Genomic DNA, 22,104 nt, shown 5'->3' on the forward strand with positions numbered 1-22,104 from the left:
TCACAGAACTACATGGATGAAGGTTACAATGAATGACAGAAATCTTGGATTAGATTGAGTTTTGGCTTATATAGAATAATTTTTTTAAACAGGCACAGACATAACATCCTCTTTTTTCCTTAGAGCTTGCGCCAAAAAAAATAGTAAGTTTGCAAATGGATATTAAGCAATGCCAGATATTTTCAGGGTTTGTTTTAACAAATTAACCCTTTGCGTTCTTTTCTGATGTCCAAATAATTGTATCGGAAGCAGATGTTCTACCAAAATTTACATGATCAGAGACATTATGCTCACTTATTATCATACTGTTTAATATTCACTACAACCTGTTTTAAAGAACAACAATGTGTTAACATTTAAGCCAGGAGGGATTTCTGTACACTATATAGTACTTGATGCAGCTTGTTTATGCAACAGTCTGACAGATACAATTAATCTCACGAAAACTACCAGAGTACAGCATAATGGCATATTATTTTTGAAGTAATAGAACACACTTTCCCTTTGCAAGTCAGAACTTAATTAAATCATATAACTTCAGGATGCAGAGAAAAGCTGTAAAAGAATGAGGCTTATTCTGAAGGACAGCTGAATGAAAAAACAGTAGATTTTATACAGAGAGAATAATAAGATAATCTCCAAACAACAGAGAGAAGTAAGAAATACCTCCAACAAATGCATCTCCAGCTCCATTGGTATCCACAATTTCACTCTGATCACTCACCAACACCGGGAAAGTAGTCACTTCATTTTCTGTAGAGAAAGGGAAGAATAAAACATTAGTTACTTGGGAATCTGACTTTGAAATGCACAACAAACAGGGAAAATCAAAACAATTCAAAACTATGACCTTTAGCATGATAATTTGGGTAAAAATAGATTTGGTTTGTATTTCTGTCTGTATTTACTTCATAGGAATATGGGAAGACATTCAAACAAGCCATAAGTTGTGGGCATTTTCATTATTTACTTCTAGCCTAATTTACTTCCTCTACCTCCTAATACTAAGGACAAGAGAAAAAGAGTAAGGAAAAGAGTAAAATAAATAAATTAAATCAGAAGGAACAACATAAAACAGCTGGACATATGGCCAAAACTGAGAAAAACCCCTCCTGCCAACACCAGTGCTTTCTAGTAGTTTCAGCAAGGCGAGATAGCCTCCAGCATGGCCAGTACAAGCCTCCAAAAGATCAACAGAAACTGCTGCATTGTTAAAACCAAAATAGATGTGAATTAACTGAAAGAAAACTGTGAAATAAAAAGCAAAAGCAAGTGTAAATCAAAGTACTTTCAAATGATACCATTTAAAAGAAACCATATATGTAAGAAGCCTTGGAACTTGCCATTTGACTAGATTTGGTTTCAAGATTTCAATGATTTCACTCTCTTCCTTAGTATTTATATTTTAAAAACCCCAACTATTTCCTTCAGCTCCCTGCCCTCTACTGGCACTCATTAAATGCATTGCAATAGGTGGATACTCAGCATCTTCACCTCCAATTCACTGCCACACCACAGTTCAGCATAATTACACCACTTAGGTATGATAACTTTAGAGTTCCAGGGTTATAAATTTAATATATGCCACTAATTAATCAGCTATGGCTTTCCAGGTGGTAATGTCATAATGACGTGATAAAAATATAATTACCACCTTGTCACAATACCTTGTTAAAGTGTAAATTACCCCTGTAACAGAGCCAATGGAAGTTCTGCCTCTGGTAGTCAGTATGCATTAAACTGTCTCAGAGCAAACAGATTGTCCTTTGGCAGACAGCAGGAATTACAAAAAGGGGAGGGGGAAGAAAAGCCTGTCAACCAGTGAAAAGAAAAACCATCAGAGCCGTTTTCTTTTAATTTTTGGTAAAAATAGAAATAAAATGGAAAACAGAGCTTCCAGTAGCTGAAACCTGGAGATGAGTAGTTTCTTCACTGTCCAGCAACAGAGCAGATCATAAAAATCACTCTTACACTGACATACACAGGAGCAAACAAGGAAACCTAGTTTGGAAGGCATATAAAGAATTCACAGTCTCAAATCAGGCAAGTCTGTGTATGCTGCAGAGGTACCAGAAGGATCCTGGTTTCTGTGAAATGCAGTGTATCAGCTCTACTGCTCTTCACCATCTGCTACTAAGTGAACCAGGCAGATATAATGATGCTGCCTCCAGAGGGAACTGTTGGCTGGCCCACCAGGAGGGGAGGGGAGCATTAGCAACAACCATCCATGAGAGGCAAAGGAAAAAGGGTAATGAAAAACATAAGATGAATATTCCAATTAAAGAACAGGTTTCAGTCAGTTCTCAGGGCATCCTACTCTCTACTCTGTTAAGAAAGCTATTTAGAAATGTGCTTCAATGCTGTGTTGTGCTCTTAAGATAAGTCTTCAAGAGCAATGTTTTTTAGTAATTTTAACAGCATTCATTTGAATTGGAAATCATGAAAGAGAGGTCTTACATTAAACTCTGCCAGACAAGCAGAATGTATTCATCCATTTCACAAGAAGGTATATTGATTTGCTCTAGATAATACTAAAACAATGAACAATGTGCTAAGTCTGTTGAAAACACATTGTAATAAACTAACCTGCTCCTTCCCAAGTGTGCATGGGCATACACAGATGTTCCATGCTAAATGCACAGCAGACAATTGCATACGCATACAAATGTCTGTGTTTGGGCACACAGAGTGAATAGTGCACACTGTATTTTGAAAGCTGTAAATGGGGTATGGCATCAAATAAGATTCTGTTCAAGCAAACTAGCACAAATTAAAGTTCTCATCATCATCTTTTCCCTTTCTTTTCTTCTGTCTTGACTCCTTCCCTCAGCTCCCTCTAGTATGTGCAGGTAAGTATTGCAGTAGGAGCCCCTATTTTATTCTTTCTGTAGTAGATATAATTATAAGTAACTGAATTAGTCTAAAACCCCAAATATATTAGGAAACTCTTCCTGTGTACAATTTTTTTGAATTTTTTTTTTCTGGTCACAGTTTTCAATGTCTACTTGGGTAATGCATTTTCTTTCTGCAATTTCCTATATATTTTCAAGCAGAGCAATAATCTCAAATTTTGAAGTACTGAAGTTTAAGAAGGAGCCAGCATGTCTTTGGAGCACATACTGAATTACAAAATATTACCATCTGCACATATCCACTAGGCAAATTATTTTTCTTTAACCTTAGAAGAACTTCTAGCACAGTAGAATCAACAAAACTACAGCTGACAATAATGTATACTGTAAGATCAACAGAAGAATACCGAGGCTTGGGGTTTTTTTCCCTTTCCTTTACAATAAATGAAGTAAGTTAGAACTAAAGCTGCCATTAAATTACATTGCTATGTCTGTGTAATAGCACCAAAAGAGCTAATTTCTCTTACTGATCTGTGTTTTGTAACAACTAAACACAACAAGATGAATCACAATGAAGCAGAAGTCTCTCTTCTGAATATCCTTTTCTTTTTTTTTGTCAATTTAATATTGCTTTAACTTCATTTTTGATCCATTATGTTGTAAAACTCCCAAATCCATCATAGCGGACAGTGAGACACCTTGGCTAAGTGCACCGGTCGTCAGTGGCCTTGCTTTTCAAAGTCACTTCTGATTTCATTCATCATTCTGAGAGCTTAGGAAATAAAGAATAATTACATAAGTGTTTTGAAGTCCAAGTGCTGCTGCTCTGGGCATAAAATCCAGTGTTCTATTTTTATGTAACAAATATCTTCTACGATACAACATATTCCACTTGGATATAATTTCCTGGAAGCCCAAAATTGCAAATTGCAACAAGGTGTCTACAATTAGGGAAATTTTAGAAATAAGCATTAATGAAATGTAAAATTTTGGGGCTTTGATTCAACTTTCAGTGACTTTACATTTGTCAGGAACTCAACTCTTTCAAAATGACATAGAAATAATCAAACCCAGACATTAATGTGACTGCATAGGCCAAAGACAAGGTAAGTTCACAGGTAAGTCAGAAGGATACAGCTCATTGGTAAATTTAGTTCTTGTTAATCCCTCACATTACATATATAAAGAGGTGAGATCTCTAGTTTCCTAGGCAAAAATATATGCTAGCATATCCAGTTTAACATATTATTGTAGGTAAAACAGTCTGGAGAGATAATAACTGGACAGCAACAGTAACTGGAAAAACCCAGTGCTCCTTCCATTCTAATACTCTTAAGCTCCCAAATGAATACAAGCCTATTTCACAATGTTATCAGAAACAATCGAACTCCGATGATAGGTGCAAATACTACAGGTCTGTCTCTAAACCAAATTAGAATCACAGACTACATGTCTACTCTTAGTACAGTAATAAACACCAGCAAGCAATCGTTACATCCAATTAGGCTGAGTACTTTCCTTAACTGGGTCATTTACCAGTCTCTCTTGCTCTTAAAAGTAGATTAAATGTGTAAACTTACATTTAATTACCTGTAACAGAACTCTTATGGGCAACATGTCGGAGTGTCCTTAATTTTGTTTTAAAATAAAATGAAAGGAAGAACACAGACCTAAAATACATAGAAAAAAGTTCTAGCTATTTCCTCAAATAATCTTTTGATCCATGGCTTGGTAGTGGTAGTACAGATGCTTACAAGATGGAGTCACATTCATGTTTCTTTTGTGAGCTTTAACTTGTAAAATAAAGGAACAACTGTGAAACAGAATTCTGTCCCGTCTCCTCCCCACCTCCACCCTCCCTAACTTTCTTTAGATCAGGGGCCAAAAAAAAAAAAAAGAGAGATAAAAGAAAAAAAAAAAAGAGACAGGAAGAACTTAACAGAACATAGAAACCTGAACTCAAAACCCATAAATGTCTCTGGGCAGCTGTAAGGTAAGAAGTAATGAGAAAAGTATTTGAAACCAGACCATATTGCTTAGGATGATTTTTAGCTCTCACCTGTCTCCAGAAGGTAAACCCCAAAAGGCTACAGGCTCTAAGTCTCTGTATCTTCTTCAGCACATCAATACATCTTCAAAAACCCTCAGTACAGCAAATACTTTCTCCTGTTTTGTTTGACAGTAATGGAATGCTGTTGCTGTCCTTCACACAATGACACCACACGTGCTAATGTACATCAAAGAGACACTGCAGCTCCCCCATCCTATCAACACAGCCCTGGCCAAAGCTACAAGGCAGCGTGGGGCAGGGCACTGAACCCCAGCTAGGAATCCTCCACACCTGCAGGGATGATGTGCTCCAAACCCAGCACAGCTGACGCAACCTGTCCCTTTGAAGCAAAGAGAACGAGATCCTGCATTTGCAGGCTGGCGCTTGCAGGAGCCAGTTCTGGATGGCCACTCTGGGACTTTGTGGTGTGTGTTGGGCTGGCCTTGTTCTGCACATCAACACATCCTCCCTCCACCAGCTAGCACCACTGTGGGCCTGGTGCTGCAGCTATGCAGGGCTTGTCAGAAAACGAAGGAATCTCTTTGTGCCATTCAATGGAGTTACAGCATGACAAGAGAGATTCAAGTCAGCTACCTGCTTTGGGTTCTTTCTATCTAGTATTTTAATAGTTCACAACAAATGATGCTGTATTCTAATAAACCCTGTATGTACCCAAAAAATCTTTATAACTAGTAATGCAGAAGTTGTTTATTCTTTATTGCTATAATAAACAAATGACCCAAAACAAGTTACAGAGCAGTTGTCATTTATAATGCTTTAGTATGTCTGTGGTATGATACAAGTAAGGCAAATATTAATTGAATTCCATAATAAGAACCCCAATTAATGGGTCTCTTTAGCAATGGAGCTAAAATTCTCTTTGCAGTTTGCTATGCAAAAGTGTTGATCAGGATGCAAAGTGCTGTCCCTCAGAGGCAGCTAGTTCTTCTTCAGTACAAACAGAAAAATAATGTGATGCCACAGACTTTGAATCTCCTGTGGCTCTAGTCATAGTCCCATAGATACCTGTAGGGGAAATGACAGTGTGCAGACCCCATTTTCCTCTGTCCTAGGAGGTAAATGAGACTTGTCTTCTCCTTATAGCTCTCCTCAGACATACAAATTGTACTATTATCTGGTCAAGAGCATTTTGATTCAGAAGTCGTATTTGTAGCCTCTTATGGGAGTGTGATTCATAGGATTAGAGTCAATAGGAGAAAGAAGGTTCATCTGAATCAACTTGTACACTCACACACATCAACCAATAGCAATGATGTAAAATTAAACATTATTTTTGCACACAGCATGTATCCTCTGAACCTACACCAGATTCTCTCTGCAATCCTGTTAATTCAACACCACTGCTTTGAAATAACTCTTGATTTATATCAGCACAAGACTGGACTCAGAACTCTGTATATAGTTACAACAATTGTGAGAAATGTAATAGCATTGACTAATGGCTCATGAACATCTTCTATAGGCAAAATTTGTTTTGTTTACTTTATCAAAGGTGTGGGGCACACTTAAATGTCATTATTTTCTGTATCATCAATGCCAGTGCCAACACTTCAATCTCTACTTTATTTATCATATTAAATAATTTTTAGCACAAGTAAACGGAACACTATGCTTAAAGAATGGAGAAGAAAGAGGTCAACAGAAAATACTAGTTCTGCTTCAGTTTGTTGCTAATAAAACATTTTTAAAAATATATATATGTGCATATATATATGGAAAAACTGCCCTAAAGAACAAGCTGCTGAATTTTTCTGGCACGTGTCACAATGTTTAAGGTTTAGAATGGCAATGAACTCTGTTGAAAAAGCCTTACGAGCACACAAGAGTATTGCCATTTGCCCGCCAGGCACTGATTTCAGAGGCAGCTGAAACTGCGCCCACTGAGCTGCCAGGACTGCACTGCTCTAGCTCGGCATGGCTGCTGGAGACATAAGGTCCTGCTCAGAGCTCCAGCCTCTCCTCTGACTTCTGTCCGGGCTCACACAGGACTTCAGCACTCAGGAAAGGCCAGGGGTGTGGAGTCAAGGCACCAAAACCAACGAAAGGTTCTGCAGGTATTTCACTGCTACAACACAATGACTGTCCGGAAGTACTGTGAAGAGCTCAGATCAAAATCAGTCCTGGAGACTGGAGAGATGGGTTACAATAAACAAAGCCCTTAAATTGTATGATCCTGGTCTCCATGAAGAGCAATCTCTACCACAGTGAGCTGAGCCACACCAGCGAGCACAGGGTGACACAAAACCACATCTGGCCTTGGACAGTAACAAATGTAAGTCTCTCTCCCTGCACTGTAAACCCCACATGCATTGCTGTGGGCACTGTACATCTTAGTTGATCCTCACATGTCAAAAACCAAGCCATGCCCCTCCACCATTATTTTTTTGAGCTGTGTATATATAGGAATTAGAAATGCAAACAAATCTATTTCTATTTGTAAATAGGTAGCCAAGACTTGTGAACACACAGAGATGATGAGAGCTGGAATGTCAATGCCCAGTGTAAGGAACACGTCACAAAGGTGTGTCTGGCTTACAGGGACACATGTTTTCCTCACACACACTCTCCAGCCTTCTGAAGCGTGGCTGTGAGGACTGTGCAAAAATGAAACATCTCTCAGCATAGAAACCAGACCTTGTGTGCATTCACTGACCAACAAACCAACAGGAAACATGTATGCTTGTACTTCACTCCGTGGTATTCTACAGATGTATTTTAAACCACTGCACAGCTAGGCCACCAAAACACTGTCCTATGGGAGAGTCTTCTGACAACTATCAACCTATAAATCATGTCAATGCAATTCCTACTCAAAAGCTTATCACGGCATTGGCTAAAAACAAAACAAAACCAAAATAAGAGAGAGAAAAACATATTATAATTTGGTTTTGAGTAGGACAAAAACTGTATTCTGCCTCACATTTTTCATACATTAAGCATATTGCCCTAGCGGGGTAAACACACCTGTCAAAACTTGCAAGCTTTCTTAGCTATACCTCAGTTTCAGAGTGGTGAACACAGAAATCACATCATTTAAATAAATGCCATGTTACATGACAGCTTTTTTAATGCTACACGATAATCTGAGAAGCATGGGTTGTCAGTGGAGGCAGAAATGGGCCCAAGGCACTTCCATTTCACTTGAGCATCAGTAAGACTGAAAAGAGAAGGAGTGAGCATTAGGTCACTACAGAGCAGCTCTGAAGGAGATTTTTCTTCTGGGAGAATTTATATTTAGTTTCATAACTAAAATCAGTCCATTGGAATGAGAGAGACAGCCTTCCCTAGATATATTACTAAAAATAAGTTAATGTATATATCTGCTTCTCCTTGAAAAAAAAAATTGTTACTAGCTGAACATTCATGAGGTAGCTATACCACAGAAATTCTACAGCACTGCTGTTAAAAATTCAGATTACATGTAGAAATTTCCATTTTTCACCCTTTTATCTCAGAGCTCAGCTCTAGAATTTTACAAATTTTTTTTCTTCTCATTCTGTATTTGTAAGCTCCATGTTTCCTTTAATTAAGATCTCCCAAGACTACTTGTTTGCCTTTGAAGAATAAAACATGCTTACTAAATGAATTTTATCAGACTTTAACAGGTTTTAAATCTATTTAGAAGATGTCACTGCAGCAGAGGCCAAAATTTGTTCTAATGTCAATGAGAAAACATCCTACTCTTAAAATGCCAGTTGAAACAGAGAAATTCTGCTGTTTCTAATGGAATTCTTTAAGGGTTATACCAGCCTAAGATAAAAATCTGACACAAAATAAAGGAGCTTATTCTTCCTCTACATTAGTTGCAGATAATTTATTTGATAATTAAATACCTCACACTATGATCTCTGTAGTATCATGTTATCAGTTTAAAAGTATTACCAAACCATTGTCATAAACAGGATGGTAAATCTATCACCTTTTTAAAATAATGCCACTTGTCAAACTCAACTTTTGAGCCTGTATTGATTTATTCATCCAGTCTCTTATTTCCTTTCTGTTTTAATTCTTAAATACCTGTGCATTTGCACATTGAGGATGAAACAGGAAGAGTGGTGCTCTCCTGTAGCTCTGAGCTTTCCGAGCAGGCCTCTGGTTCCCAGGGAATCCAGCAGTGCCCCCTCCACGGAGAGGGGGCTGTCCCTGCCACCAGTGTATCTGACTCCAGCAAAGGCTGAGCTTCAAGCCTAAACTATTCCTAGAGTTTGGCTTGGCCTTAGAGAGCCATTAGTCCTTTCTCTTTTTTATCAACTTCTAACATACTTTAATTTTTGTATACATTTCCCTCAGCTATTTGAGACCATAGCTTCACAGACTCTCATCTTCTCCTCTCACTTCAAGCAGTGCAGTGTCTCCACCAGAAGCCAACACACAACACAGTGCAGTACAGATATCTAATATGCTTTGTCCTTCCAAACACCTGTTTTGACTGCACACACACAAGGCTATTTTATGTTTTCTGTATGCTACTTTTCACAACAAAACAACTGTGCCCTGATTTTTGAAATGTTCAAGCTATCTAGACAAGCAGGAAATCAAAAACAGTTCTTAGGTTCTTTTATAATATTTGGTTTTAGTCAAGTATAAAAATGTCAGTGCAAAAGGCAGATACTTATATTTCATGATGTGTCAGAAATTAAAAGAAATTGCATTTTTAGCATTCTACTAACTAAAGCGTTTTATTGCTCACAAAAGGGTTTTCATATTTTTGTAGCAATTTACAGCAGGCAATAGGTATTGTAATCTAATCCACTGCAATTGTGTAATTTTTGACCAAATTGCTGTTGATAAATAATGCAAGTATTACGTTATTAAATTTTTTACAATTAGGTGACTAAGAAAGCTGTTTATTGCCTTCCGTTATACCCTCTGTTAATAAGATCGTTGTTGCAGATGTTCATGTGTGCTGCATTGATGTTTAATGGTGCATGATGCTCTAGGTGGTTCCCATAACCTTGCTTTGTCTACTATGAGCTGACTCAATTGATATGATAATAGAGAAAAGAGGTCTGAAACAAGCTGGGCTGTACTGGCACAATTTGCATAACCTTTAAATTTGCCATCACTTGATAGCCAACTGCTCCTAAAAATTCTTATTCAGTTGTCAGCGACGACAATGTACTGTACAAACAGCATTCTGCAGTTGGACAGGTGTGGAGGCAAGAGAGGGCATGCACACTTTGCTGCACTGTTATATTCTATCAAGAAATGTACTTATTATCAAATTTATAAAGCCAACAATTTGGAGTATAGTTCTGCAGTTCCATTTCTGACCAATTGCTATTAGACACAACGCATGGCCTGGCATCTTTTCAAGTTCACAGTGCAGGATCACAGTGTCACATTACAAGGCACATAAATATTTGGTTCCATAGACTCCTCTCTGATTTACTTTTGACTGCTAATCACTGGGGTAGGCAGAAGAATCAGGACGGATTAGGAAGGCAGTGGGGGGCACAGGGTAGTGAACTACAGCACACAAAATCTGTGTATGCAGCTTCCCAAACTTTAAATCTGCTGTCAGACTACTCTGTGCACTCTTTTTGAACAAACATTAGCATTATATCGCTGAGCAGGTATAGCCAAAACATAAAAATATAAAACCAGTCCATGTTTACCCTATTCAATAATCTGCTGCTATCTGTGTATACTCTATGCCAGGTCTGCTTACTTTACTGTCTTTATTATTCATAGCAAAGAAAACAGTTATGGTGAAAATAAGAGAGTCAACTTTCATTCACATGGGATCAACTACATAAGCATTATTTTTGGCATCCAAAGGTTTATATCTTAACTGCCACTTCATAGTCTATAATATGCTCAGGTGTGTCAAGGCCAGGTCACTGATATCAGACTGAAATGCACAGCCTATGTTTCACATATGGCATTTAAATAATTTCCACTTTCCATTATCTCTAAAACCTGCTGTGGAAATCACTGAGCCAAACTGATCATAAAATCTCACAATTCCATTTTAGACAATTAACCATTTCAAAGCACTCCAATTAACCTCCCACCTGCCCTCAAAGTTCATTCTAGACATTTTGTCCTCTTACACAAAATAAATACCAAGTCCCCAAAGTCAGGCAAAGCAGGACCCATTCAAATCTCCCCTTTGTCTGCTTTTTCTACTATTGAGGATCTCTGCTCTGTCCCTCCTGGAGTTAAGGATTTGTCTTCCATTCAGCCATCTACTTCCCACAACTTTCATTGTCTGAAATTGGATGCTACAGCAGAGAAACTTCTAATCAAAGGGTCAGTTCCTGCATTTAATTTTCATCCAGAGGCACCATAGATACCTACATTTTACTCTCCTTCCATTCTGTGCAACTGTTCTATAGAGACTACTTGAGCAGGTGAAGATTAGAGGCTTAAAAACATAAGTTCCATAATTTATGGCAACAACAGCTACAGTTTAAACTTTTCTACATTGTTCATTCAACTGTAATCACAAGATGGAAAATAAAATCTCTAAATTAAAGATGATGGGCTACCAGAGTCTGTAGGGCACCTTCTGAGTACAGATTCTGCTGTTCAAACTCATCTGTGATGATTTGTTATGAAGTGAACTGCTAACTAGTAAAAAACAGGCTAACACTGCCAAAATAATGGAAAAAAAAATCACCTACAGAAGGTAATCTGTCTAGGTGCCAGTGGTCAAAGTTCTTTGTGCCCTTCGCTTCCACCACACACGGACCTCCAGGTAAAATGTGTTATCAAATCTTTCTGCTTACATGAAGTTTGCTTTCTCTATAACCTCCAGGTAAACTACAAAAATTGAATCACAGATTCCAGACAAGGTACAACACACAAAAAGACACATGAATCAGTATAACCCCTTAATATTCATGAATGTTTTAAGTTCTCCATGACCATAATCAATAGCCAATGAAGTTAATGAGATCTTTCCATTGATTTCAAAAGACACAGGGTTGAGCCTCAGAGACAGCAACATCACATTCTCTCAAGCACTCTCAAGCTGATAAAATACACTTTGATAATTTGCCTCTTCCCACCCAGAATTTCAGGAATGAACGGAGATTCTATCTTATTTCAAAGTGGTTGTGTGGAATGAGCAATATACCATTATAAAGGTCCATATGGAGCATTTAGTATCTTTAACTGAGGAGCAGTCAAGGCCACAGTAGTTACCCATGTTGTTAATGCCAACGTGAGATCCATCAATAAGATCTGTTATTTATTTAAGGAAACACACACAAAGCCTGAACGTGTCATCCTCCCAAAAGTTTGAGCTTGAGATTTTAACTTTGGTCCCTGGAAAGCAGTGATTCTAACTCTTATGTCTTCTAACATATGTAAGCCCATCCAATATATTCAAAGATTGATAAGCAGAGTTTTTAGTTCAAACTGGCCTTGACCTTGGGCAGTGTGACATTATCTGAAAACCATTAATGGTCTGAAATGAAAGGAAAAGCTCATTAATAAAAGCAAAACCATACAAAGGTACAAAGGCAAAACAAAAAAACCAACAACCCCAAAACAACAAAAAAAGGAAGTTTTATTAAAACTATTGATCCTGACCTAGGGCACTACAGACATTGATCTTTCCACATCTCCACAGGAAAAAAACAACTTAAGCCAACAAATTATTGATCTATTATGAAACCTGCTGAACAAGCCATACATTTAATTTCTTACAATGAAAAAAATGATTACACCAAATTAGGATACCGAGAAAATCTATTTCTCAAAAATTATTGGTAAAAAAATACTATTGGATTAATTTCATAAAACAGACATCCTGTTGGCATGATTCAACCCTAAAATGTTGGGAGGTGAGAAGTGTAAGCACTGTAAACCTTTAAAGCACAGGTTTCAGATTTCAACTCATTAAAACACATGTTCTTAAGGAGAAATGGCAAGTGTCCAATACTGAATATTGCAGGAACATCAAATGACTGCACAGAAAAGGACAACGGTGAACTTTAAACTTCAAGCATAAATTTAATTAAAAGTGTTTAGGATTATTATTTTCTATGAAAGAGAATACTACAGATTTGGATTCTCTTCAATTTTTTCAAAAACTCAGACAGATATATTTAGACTGACATAACATTGTAGATGTAGGAACAGTTGCTGAAACACCAAAAGTCACCAGAATTCCCTGTTTGGTGTACATGGAGATGGGTGGGTAGGTAGGTAGGTGTCATTTTCAGAAAACAGGGATAACCTTGACAATTATATCAATTACATGTATATGTGAAAAGCACAATTTAAATTTGGAAGGCTGCTCCACTTACAGTGCTTCCCAATTACTGATTCTGCTGTTTCACCATCCTTTCAGTTGAGTTCTATAATGAAATTGGTGGTTTTCAGCATATGAGATAATAGAGTTTGTTTTCCTCCTGTGTCTCTGTCCCCACATTCTTTGCTCTTTGCTTTGCAGATATCATTCTACAGCATTATCAGCCAGTGCTGAAGCTACTTCTATTCCAGCTTTGGAACCAGAGTCTTTGTTGCTAGATGGAAATTCAAAACAAAGCACCATGTTTAATGCCTCATCCTCCCCAAAACACTGCAGTTTAGAGGTACTTTCCAGAAAGAGAATGCTTATTTGGGATTTAATGGCCCCTGAATCAGTATGTTACTGTAAATTCCTTCAATTTTGCTCTCCAGAGTCAAGCAAGAAAGGCCTGAAGTGATTTAAGGGGTTGCCTTACCAAAATCCCCCTTCCTAAGTCCAGTTTCGATGCTAACTGTGTGTGTCTGCTCTGGGGTAGCATCTCCTGCCTATATGCACCATTTCTGAGGGAGCAGTGCAGCAGGCACCATCTTCTTATGAGATATCTAGATTCATTTGGGATAGTAAAACAAAAGTCGAGTGTGAAGAACGGCAAAAGTGTCCAAGATTAAAGGGCTTTAGAATTCTTTGTCAATCAATGTAAAAAAGATGCCCATTTAAAAAATGATGTAGCTTTAAATGCACAGTGATGGGCTCTAAACCACAAATTACCATACCATAAAGAAAATTTGAAGTTATAACAGATAATTCTATGAAAATGTCAGATCAATCATAAGTGGCAGCTAGAAAAGCAAGTAAACTGTTAGGAACTATTAAGAGAGGAATACAGAACAAAGAAAACAACAAAATTAAGTCACTTTGTAAATTCCTCAGGAACTTGCAAGTTGAACATTCTGGTCCCCCACTCACAAAGACTAAGCAGACCTGCAAAAAGGCACAGTGAAGGGTGGCTCAGAGTGTCAGAATTATGGATCAAACACAGAACAAGTAAACAGAATACAAAAAGACTCTGGAAAAAGACTAGTGCAGGGGAGGTAAGCAAGAGTTCTTCAAAATCAAAAGTAAAAAGACATTGTACATGAAATGGTTATGGACTGGCCAAGCACCACCAGCAGTTGAAGGCAGACAGGAACACTCATAAATGTCTGAATCCAAACAAATAAGGGGATGTATTTCTTTACATAACACAGTCTCTGTGACACTCCTTATCACAAGACATGTATAATAAAATCCTATTCTGGCCTATTCAGCACAAAGACAACATCTCTAGTTCACAAATCCCCAAACAACATTTTGCTGGAGTGTAACATGGAGCTATTACTCCAGATTTGCTCTGGTTTTATCCTCTTTCCTGAGTTCCCACTGTTGTACACTTGCAAACATCATGTTTGAGATAGATCTTTGATCTGCCTCAGTCTTGCTTCTACTCTTTCACTCTGTATTGCCACTCCAATATAATACAATTTCTACTACCTAAGCAGTGGATTTATTTATTAATAGTTATGTCTCCAAGAATCCTTTTTAGAATTACAATATAAAAACTGAATTCCTAAATCTATGTATCAGTATTTGAGAAACAAGTACAGAAATTCTTCCTTGGAAGAGTAAGTACAGCCTAGTTCTAAGGAATGGAGTAGGGGTCCATATTTATTGTTATTTAACAAGCATGCATTTTTCCACAGCCTAAAGAGGTACTTTTTCCTCAGAATTCTAGAATGTAAACTCATTGTAGCACCTGAAAATGGAGCTAGGTTTGATATTCCTTACTCCTAATGATTATACATGAATAAGGGAATTCCCATCTTACTCTCAATTTCCCAGCTAAAGTGCTGTATTGACACAGTAGAATAGAGAAGATAATTTTATTAAATCAATATGAAATTACTGAAACACACACATGTGCCTATTTACATATGTGCATACACATTCTTTGGGGTGCAACAGTTGGTACACTTTTAAGTCCAGTCAAGACACCTGTATCCAGGAATTTAGGTTTTAATAATGTGTTTCACCTGTCTAATAAAATGCTCAGTCTTCCACTCCCACGCAGCACAAAAGCATGAATGGTCTCAGTTACAAAAGGTATTACTAGCTTTGCTTTTCATTAATCCCTACCAACAAATGCTAATTATTAATTTAGATTTTGTGGTTTCAAAAGACACAAAAAACCTGATTATTTTGGGCTTTCTGGCTCACTTGTTAAGCCATTAGGGGACTAAAATGTCCTTTTTTGTCCTAAAACAAATCTTGTTTTTGAAATTATCCTTTCTATTTGTGAATATAAATGGATAGGGAAGAGTGAAAGTATGTAATTGTGTGAAAAAGAGAGCACATGGTAATAAAATTCAGCTGCTGTTCCCCTGGGTCCAAGGTACTACTCTGGTGTGTATATACGAATAGGAAGACTAGTTGATAAAAAGGGCTAGTCAAGGTTTTCCTGGAAAGCCAAGCATGAAAGCTGTAAGCAAGGAAAAAAACCCCAAATATCTTTTCTTGCTTCTTAGAGAAGAACACATTATAGTCAAGAACTTACAGAAGAGGAGCTGCAAACAGACCCACCATAAAATGTCAGCAGTGTCAATAGTATTAAATAGTTCTATGTTATACAGATAGGCTTACAGGGTAACATCTTGGTCTGTGATTGCAGCACAAGCTGACAAAGAAATCCTACTGACCTCTGTTTACAGTGAGCTACATGCTTGAAGATCAGCCCTCTTTATTCCCCCCCCCCCATCATGCTATTATGATCTAAGAATGGCTCTTAAAATCTCTCATTCCATATGCAGAATGTGATAAACCTTCTTAAAGGAAAGGTTTTTAAAAAATCTCCTAAAATACTTAAGACCTAACATATACTTAGAAAGTAAAAGGAGTTTTATAATTCACAAAACATACTATAATTTGTCATTATTTTAATTAAGAACAGGTTTTAGTTGTATTCAAACACAGAAAATTTAAATTTTATGAAATGATGAAATTTATGAGCATATCTGCATATATTACCACAAGAACAGTTGTACTGGGTGACACCAACACCCATACAGTTCAGACAACACATAGAGCAAATGCCTTCTATTTCTTCAACAGCAAGAGCTTGGTAGGCAGGTTCCAAAATTTGGTAACATTGCAATTTTACTGTGACATATTAACTTGGCTATACTGCTCTGACTTTAATTTATGAACTAGATCAAACAACAATGATAACACACAAAAATCTACAGAACTGTTTCTCCATGCACATGTGGGCGGTGCACTAACGAAGTTTTAGGACGAACCTCTCTCTTTCTACCACATTTGCCTGGACTGCTAATAGATTTCCCAAAATATCTCAAGAAATATGTCCCAAAAAATGAAGATTTAAGTGGTTAGTAAGCCCAACCTGAGCTGGCTTTGATGCTTGAATCCTTAGAAAAATCCATTTTCACTGTCATAGTCTAGCAAATGAGGTTATTACAAACATGCCCTTAAATAGAGGTGGTCCTGCAAACCCCAGTGGGAAAAAAGAATGGAAAATTCTATGTTCACCCCTGAACACGCCAGATTTCATCATTAATAAATTGAAAAATGCTGAAGTGATTTTCTTTAAATTTGGATTGTTTTTCTTTCCTCTATTAAAGCTATAAAACAAGCCAAGTTTAAAGTTTGTAGCTTCAGCTGGTCTTGAATTATGCAAATATTTCAATATAAAAGCATTTTCCATTGCTGAACTGATTTTGCTCAGACTTTCTGAAGATTTCCCTTTGAGCCAAGACCAGTCATAAAATGTATTTGACTAAAAGTAATTAGTTTAAAACTGTTATGAGCAACTCTGACAAACATTAGAGCACACATATAGATAGGACATATATGTTCCAACCAGAGCTTATGATTTTTGGTACATTTCTTAAAAGCTCCAACTGCTGAAATCAGGAGACTGCACATGTTCATTAACTTCCCCTGCTCTCTTATGTATTCCTTGTGGTTATAGAAGCAAGTCTTGAAATGTCAAATATATCCTATAAGCTTAGTTAAACCTCAAAACTCAGTCAAATCTGGAATTTCAGGCCTGCTAAGAGGGATATCATGGAACAAGGCTGTGATAGTGGGATCAGAGTCTTGATAGCCAAGTAATTCCCAGGACAGCTGAGGAGTATCCACACAAGAAATTAACCCAATACTGTTCCTCAAATAAACTTTTTTTGAGAAAGTCCATAGATGCCATTTTCAACTACCACTCCCTTTCCCTAAGCATAATCCTCTGTGCTGAAAGGTTTTGTCACAGGTGTCTCTCACAGGCTGGTTTTTCCAAAAGAGTTTTATCAAAATTCAGTCATGTTGGGGATCAATGATAGAGGAAATTACAATCTTTTTGTCCGTGCTCATTCTTAAGGTCACTCAGAATGTCCAGCATCTCCCAAGTTTTTCAGTAAAAAGATAAAATTCAACATCACCAAAAATGCACCTCTGGCTGCCCAGAGATGTTGCAGATATTCCCAGCCCTGGAATCATTCAAGATCAGGCTGGACAGGGCTTTGAACAACTTGTTCCAGTTGAAGATGTCCTTTCCCACTGTGGGGGGCAGGACTAGGTGACCTTTAAAGGTTTCTTCCAACCCAAACCCTTCTACAATTCTATGACATGGAGAGACACACCACAATCATTCCCTTGTGCTCAGTGGAGTCTTATTACAAGGCGACAGTTAATTAAGTCAACACTTCATCTGCCACAGCTCCTGTATGCCAATCCTAAACACTCTTTTCCTTCCCTCTAAAACGCACTGATCACACTCAGCTTGAATTTGAGCTTGCCTCTTCCTTGCAATGACAGAGAACAGGAAGGAAGGGGAGAGAAAAGGGGCCTTGGGGCTGGAGTACTGTGATGGAGCAGATATGAACAGACAGCAGAAAGACCCAATGCACTCCAGGATAAAGACAGAGAAATTTTTCCTCTGAAAACACAAATAATTCCGACAGGCAAAGAAAGTGGACTGACAAATGGGAATGGCTTAGATTGAGACTGCTGATGTAGTTTTTGCTTCTTACTGCTTCATTGATCTGCTCCAGCTGCATGGACCTCTAAGCTGTCTGTCAATCCATACCTGACTTCCTACAGCTTGTGGTCTGTTTGAGGTAAGCCACCAGTATTTTTGGTTGACATTAAAACAATGTTGTATAAACTGCAGCAATTCATAAGACGACAAAATCTTTGCAGTATGGCTAGGCCAGATTTTTGGAGGAAGGTGTTTTTTCAACTGACTTAGTCTAAGCTCTCTCTCTCATATGTAAGAATTATATTCTCCAATCTGTTTGGTCAAACTTTTCTTTTGGTAATGTGCACAGAAGCTGTGCCCTTCTGCCCTATGCTCCTCTCCTAAAATACCTGTTGATACTTCCATTCTCTGGAATGCCCAGGAAGCAAGAACTGTTGCCACAGTCCTCTCCACATGTAGTGACCAGCTGTATCTGAACTTCTTCATATCACACACACATCTACCGTGCCCTAGAAAGTCCAGGTCAAATTTTCAGCATGTATCATTCTGTGCCCCCTTCATGAATGGCCTGGCAATCTGCAACAACCCCTTTTATCCATCTTATTTCCTCTCCTTCCAACCAGAACTGTATCCAAATATATCCCTTCACTATTTCCATAACTTGATCCTCATTTGACCTACACATAACTCTTCAAAGAGGTGCACGCTCCTCTCACAAGCCAACCCTGCCATGGCTGCCTTGGCTTGGAACATGCTTAACAGAACCTCTGACAGAGCAAACAGAGCTCTGTTACAGCCTCTGTGCTGCCTGCCTGTCTCATTTTGCCATGCATGGGGGCAGGGGGAAAGGGAAGGAGGATGGGGGTGGCCATCTGGCTGTGACTCTTCACAGAGCACAGCCTGATCCAAACCAGGCACGGTTGGCCCTCCTGGTTGCCAGGGCATTGCTGACTCATATCCACCTTGCCACTGGCCAGGACCTTCAGGTCCCTTTCCACAGGGCTCCTCTCCAGCCTCTCCTTCCCCAGTCTGTACACACAGCCAGGGTTGCCCTATCCCAGGTGCAGAATCCAGCACTTGCCCTCGTTAAACTTCATACAGTTGGTGATTGCCCATTTTTCTAATTTGTCAAGGTCTCTCTGCAATCTGTTGAGGTCTCTGCATAAATATGTTGTTCAACATAACAAACATGTTGTTCTTATTATTGTTAACCTGGACAAAATATAAAGCAGAAGGTATGAACAAGCACACCCAAATCCATAGCTGACTTTGCAAAGAGTACTATAATCTAGGCACAAGCTCTTTGAGACTTTACTGTTCCCTCAGAAAGGCAATATAAACAAGTACAGCCTGCTTTTTCAAAAACCATACTCCCGTGCATTAGAAAAAAGATAATAATTTTATACTGGTAACTCTTAAATGTAGTATTTTTTTAAAGATAATTTAAAAACTTTTATACATTCCACAGCAGGTTTTAAGTGTAGACCTAGTTAGTTCTGAAATAAGTGCGTTAGCAGCACTCTATGCCACTCTGTAGTATAGAATATCATGCGCTAAACTAAGGGACACATTTTCCTTCTTTCATTATTATTTTAATGTGAGGAGGTGGGAAAAAGATGGTCCACACCAAAGGAAAAGGGGGAAAACAATAACAAATTGGTATCTCTTTCGAGAATTGCCCCACAGGCCAAACATTTTTATGTTCTTAATCATTATTAAATGACTTAACATGACACACAGAGCCTGGCGAATGATTGCATCCTGACACAAGAACGAATTACAAATGAAATGAAAGATCAAGCTGTATTAGAGGACTGCCTCTGGGAAATGAAAATCTTTAATTCTCTTTTATTATTGACATTTATTTGGCTGCCATGAATAACAACATAGCAAAGAGATTCAGCTATGCTTATGCACTGAATAGCTTATCCCACGGCTCAAAACTGCCTTAACATTTATCATGTTTGCTTTTGTAGCTGACACCATTGCATACACTCTCTATCCATCTCACATTTATCATGCATATAAAGTGCATTCTCTAATTTAAGTTCATTTCATAGCGAACAAACAGCTAAGATTAGCAAGTGTCAGTCCTCAAATAAGCTCCCGGTTGTAAAAATATCAAAGAAAGGATTAATGGATTTGTTAACAACTCCAGTTTGAAGAATAAAAAAAGTACTCAGTGAAAATTAAATAAGAGCACAGGAGGGTTACACATAAGATTTAGGTTTACCACATTATTACTAGCTCATGTATAAAAACATTTTTATGCTGCTATTTTTCAGTCAAGAGTACAATACTCAAGTGGAGTGCCTCCACATGGGCCATTCACATCAGGCAGTAACTTTGTGGAAGGAACACTTCCATCATCATCAGTGCAATACAGATACCCAACTCTCGGTGACTGGTATCTATTTCCTTTAAAACAGTTTGTAGCTAACAAAATAGGGGAAGGAGCAAACTGTTGAAGAAATAATTCAAACTGCTGCTAGGAATGATCTTTACAGCAGTGACATACCTGCTTAGTGCATAGCCCTGAAGCCACAGTCTGAAGCCAATTCTGATTTTGAGGCAAATATTGTATGAGTAAGCACCAGTCCCCCAGGTGCAAAGCTTCCTCTACTTCATTTGATTTCCAAAGGAGGAATTCAGCCCAGCGTAATAACTCACCTTGTGAAGGAATGAGCTACTAAAATGGCTCGCCACAGCACATGTTTTTAATAGCTTTATTTAGTCTAGCAGCAGAGGTGGACAGAATTAAAGAGACTGTCAAAAGGTAGGCAGTCATGTTTATAATGCTTAAATCTGTGCATCGTACATCATCAATTTAGACAGCAGAAACTACTTGCATCCCTGTTAGAACACCTTTTTCCCACGTACTCTTTTGAGAATTGAAGAGCAGACGGCTGAGAAAAGCTAAAGTGAGACTTTCTGCTCAAAGCAAAAAAAGCCTGGAAATTCACTTAGTACTGGATTTCACTTCCTCCTCTTTGCAAATGTTTAAATATACTACACTGTTGCACAGCTGTTCTCAGCAGGCACAGTGTATTCTTGTTTGCAGCAAAGATGGCTACACAGATAAAATCTCAAGTCATAAAAATCTGAGTAAAACCAACTGCATCAATATTTTAAATCTATGTTAAAAAAATGTTCAGAACTAAATTCTCAGGCATTCTTGTGAAATAATAACTTCTTAAATTCAGACTCTTGAAACAATTAAAAGCATAAAACACAAGAAACACAGAGTAACATCAAAAGGCAAATGCTTGACTACCATTTGAAAATTGTAAAACCTCAACTTGTAATTGATTAGCCGGAATCTTTACTGTGAGTGACAATGGAGATTTGAAAAGCATACCTGTAGCCAATACAGTGTCATCTTTGCCTTGGGTGAAGACAACAATTCGCTGCCTTTTAGTGTTCACCTTCGGCAGGGCTTGTGTCTTCCGGGCTATCTCTTTAATGTCTTCAGTCTATTAAGAGAGAGAAAGAAAATTCTTGTTACAGCATACTGGAGTGGTGGGAACTTTATTAGCAGATCAAAGATTTATTTTCTTACAGCTAGGTATAAAATAGACTTTACTGTCAGTAGAGGAAGATTTTTAAAAGGAAAAAGGGCATTCTCCTAAGGGCTTATGTAGTACTATGAGACTATTGTTTTTAATCTTGATAATGATAGTTCAGCTATTCCAACCACTGCAAAACTCCAAAGCTAACAAAGGAATTACAGAGCATTTCTTAATGAGCAATTAGTGGGTTTCTTTGCTGCTGACTGGATTCTAACCCTACCTATCATAAAATTAAAAATAAAATTGGTAAGAGAGTACTTTGGATAAACTCTAGAGCCTGGTTTTCATCCAATTTATCCAGGTTTCATACTATTGTAACACCTCTGACTTCAACATGTTTACAAATACGTTCTCTAAGTTCCCTACAGTAACTGATGCTA

General features: G+C 37.9%; 1 protein-coding gene across 3 annotated transcripts in view; it reads right to left on the reverse strand.

Annotated features, from left to right (window-relative positions):
* ADK (adenosine kinase) overlaps positions 1–22,104 on the reverse strand; it is a 266,929-nt gene that overhangs the window by 17,487 nt on the left and 227,338 nt on the right. For all 3 annotated transcript variants that reach the window (XM_064430468.1, XM_064430466.1, XM_064430467.1), the window contains exons 9-10: positions 21,514–21,628; positions 667–753 (exon numbers count right to left, since the gene is read on the reverse strand). In XM_064430468.1, coding sequence (XP_064286538.1) covers positions 667–753; positions 21,514–21,628 — 202 coding nt within the window. The remainder of the gene's footprint in view (positions 1–666; positions 754–21,513; positions 21,629–22,104) is intronic.

Source organism: Passer domesticus, chromosome 8, assembly GCF_036417665.1.
Source record: "Passer domesticus isolate bPasDom1 chromosome 8, bPasDom1.hap1, whole genome shotgun sequence".
Classification (NCBI taxonomy): Eukaryota; Metazoa; Chordata; class Aves; order Passeriformes; family Passeridae; genus Passer; species Passer domesticus.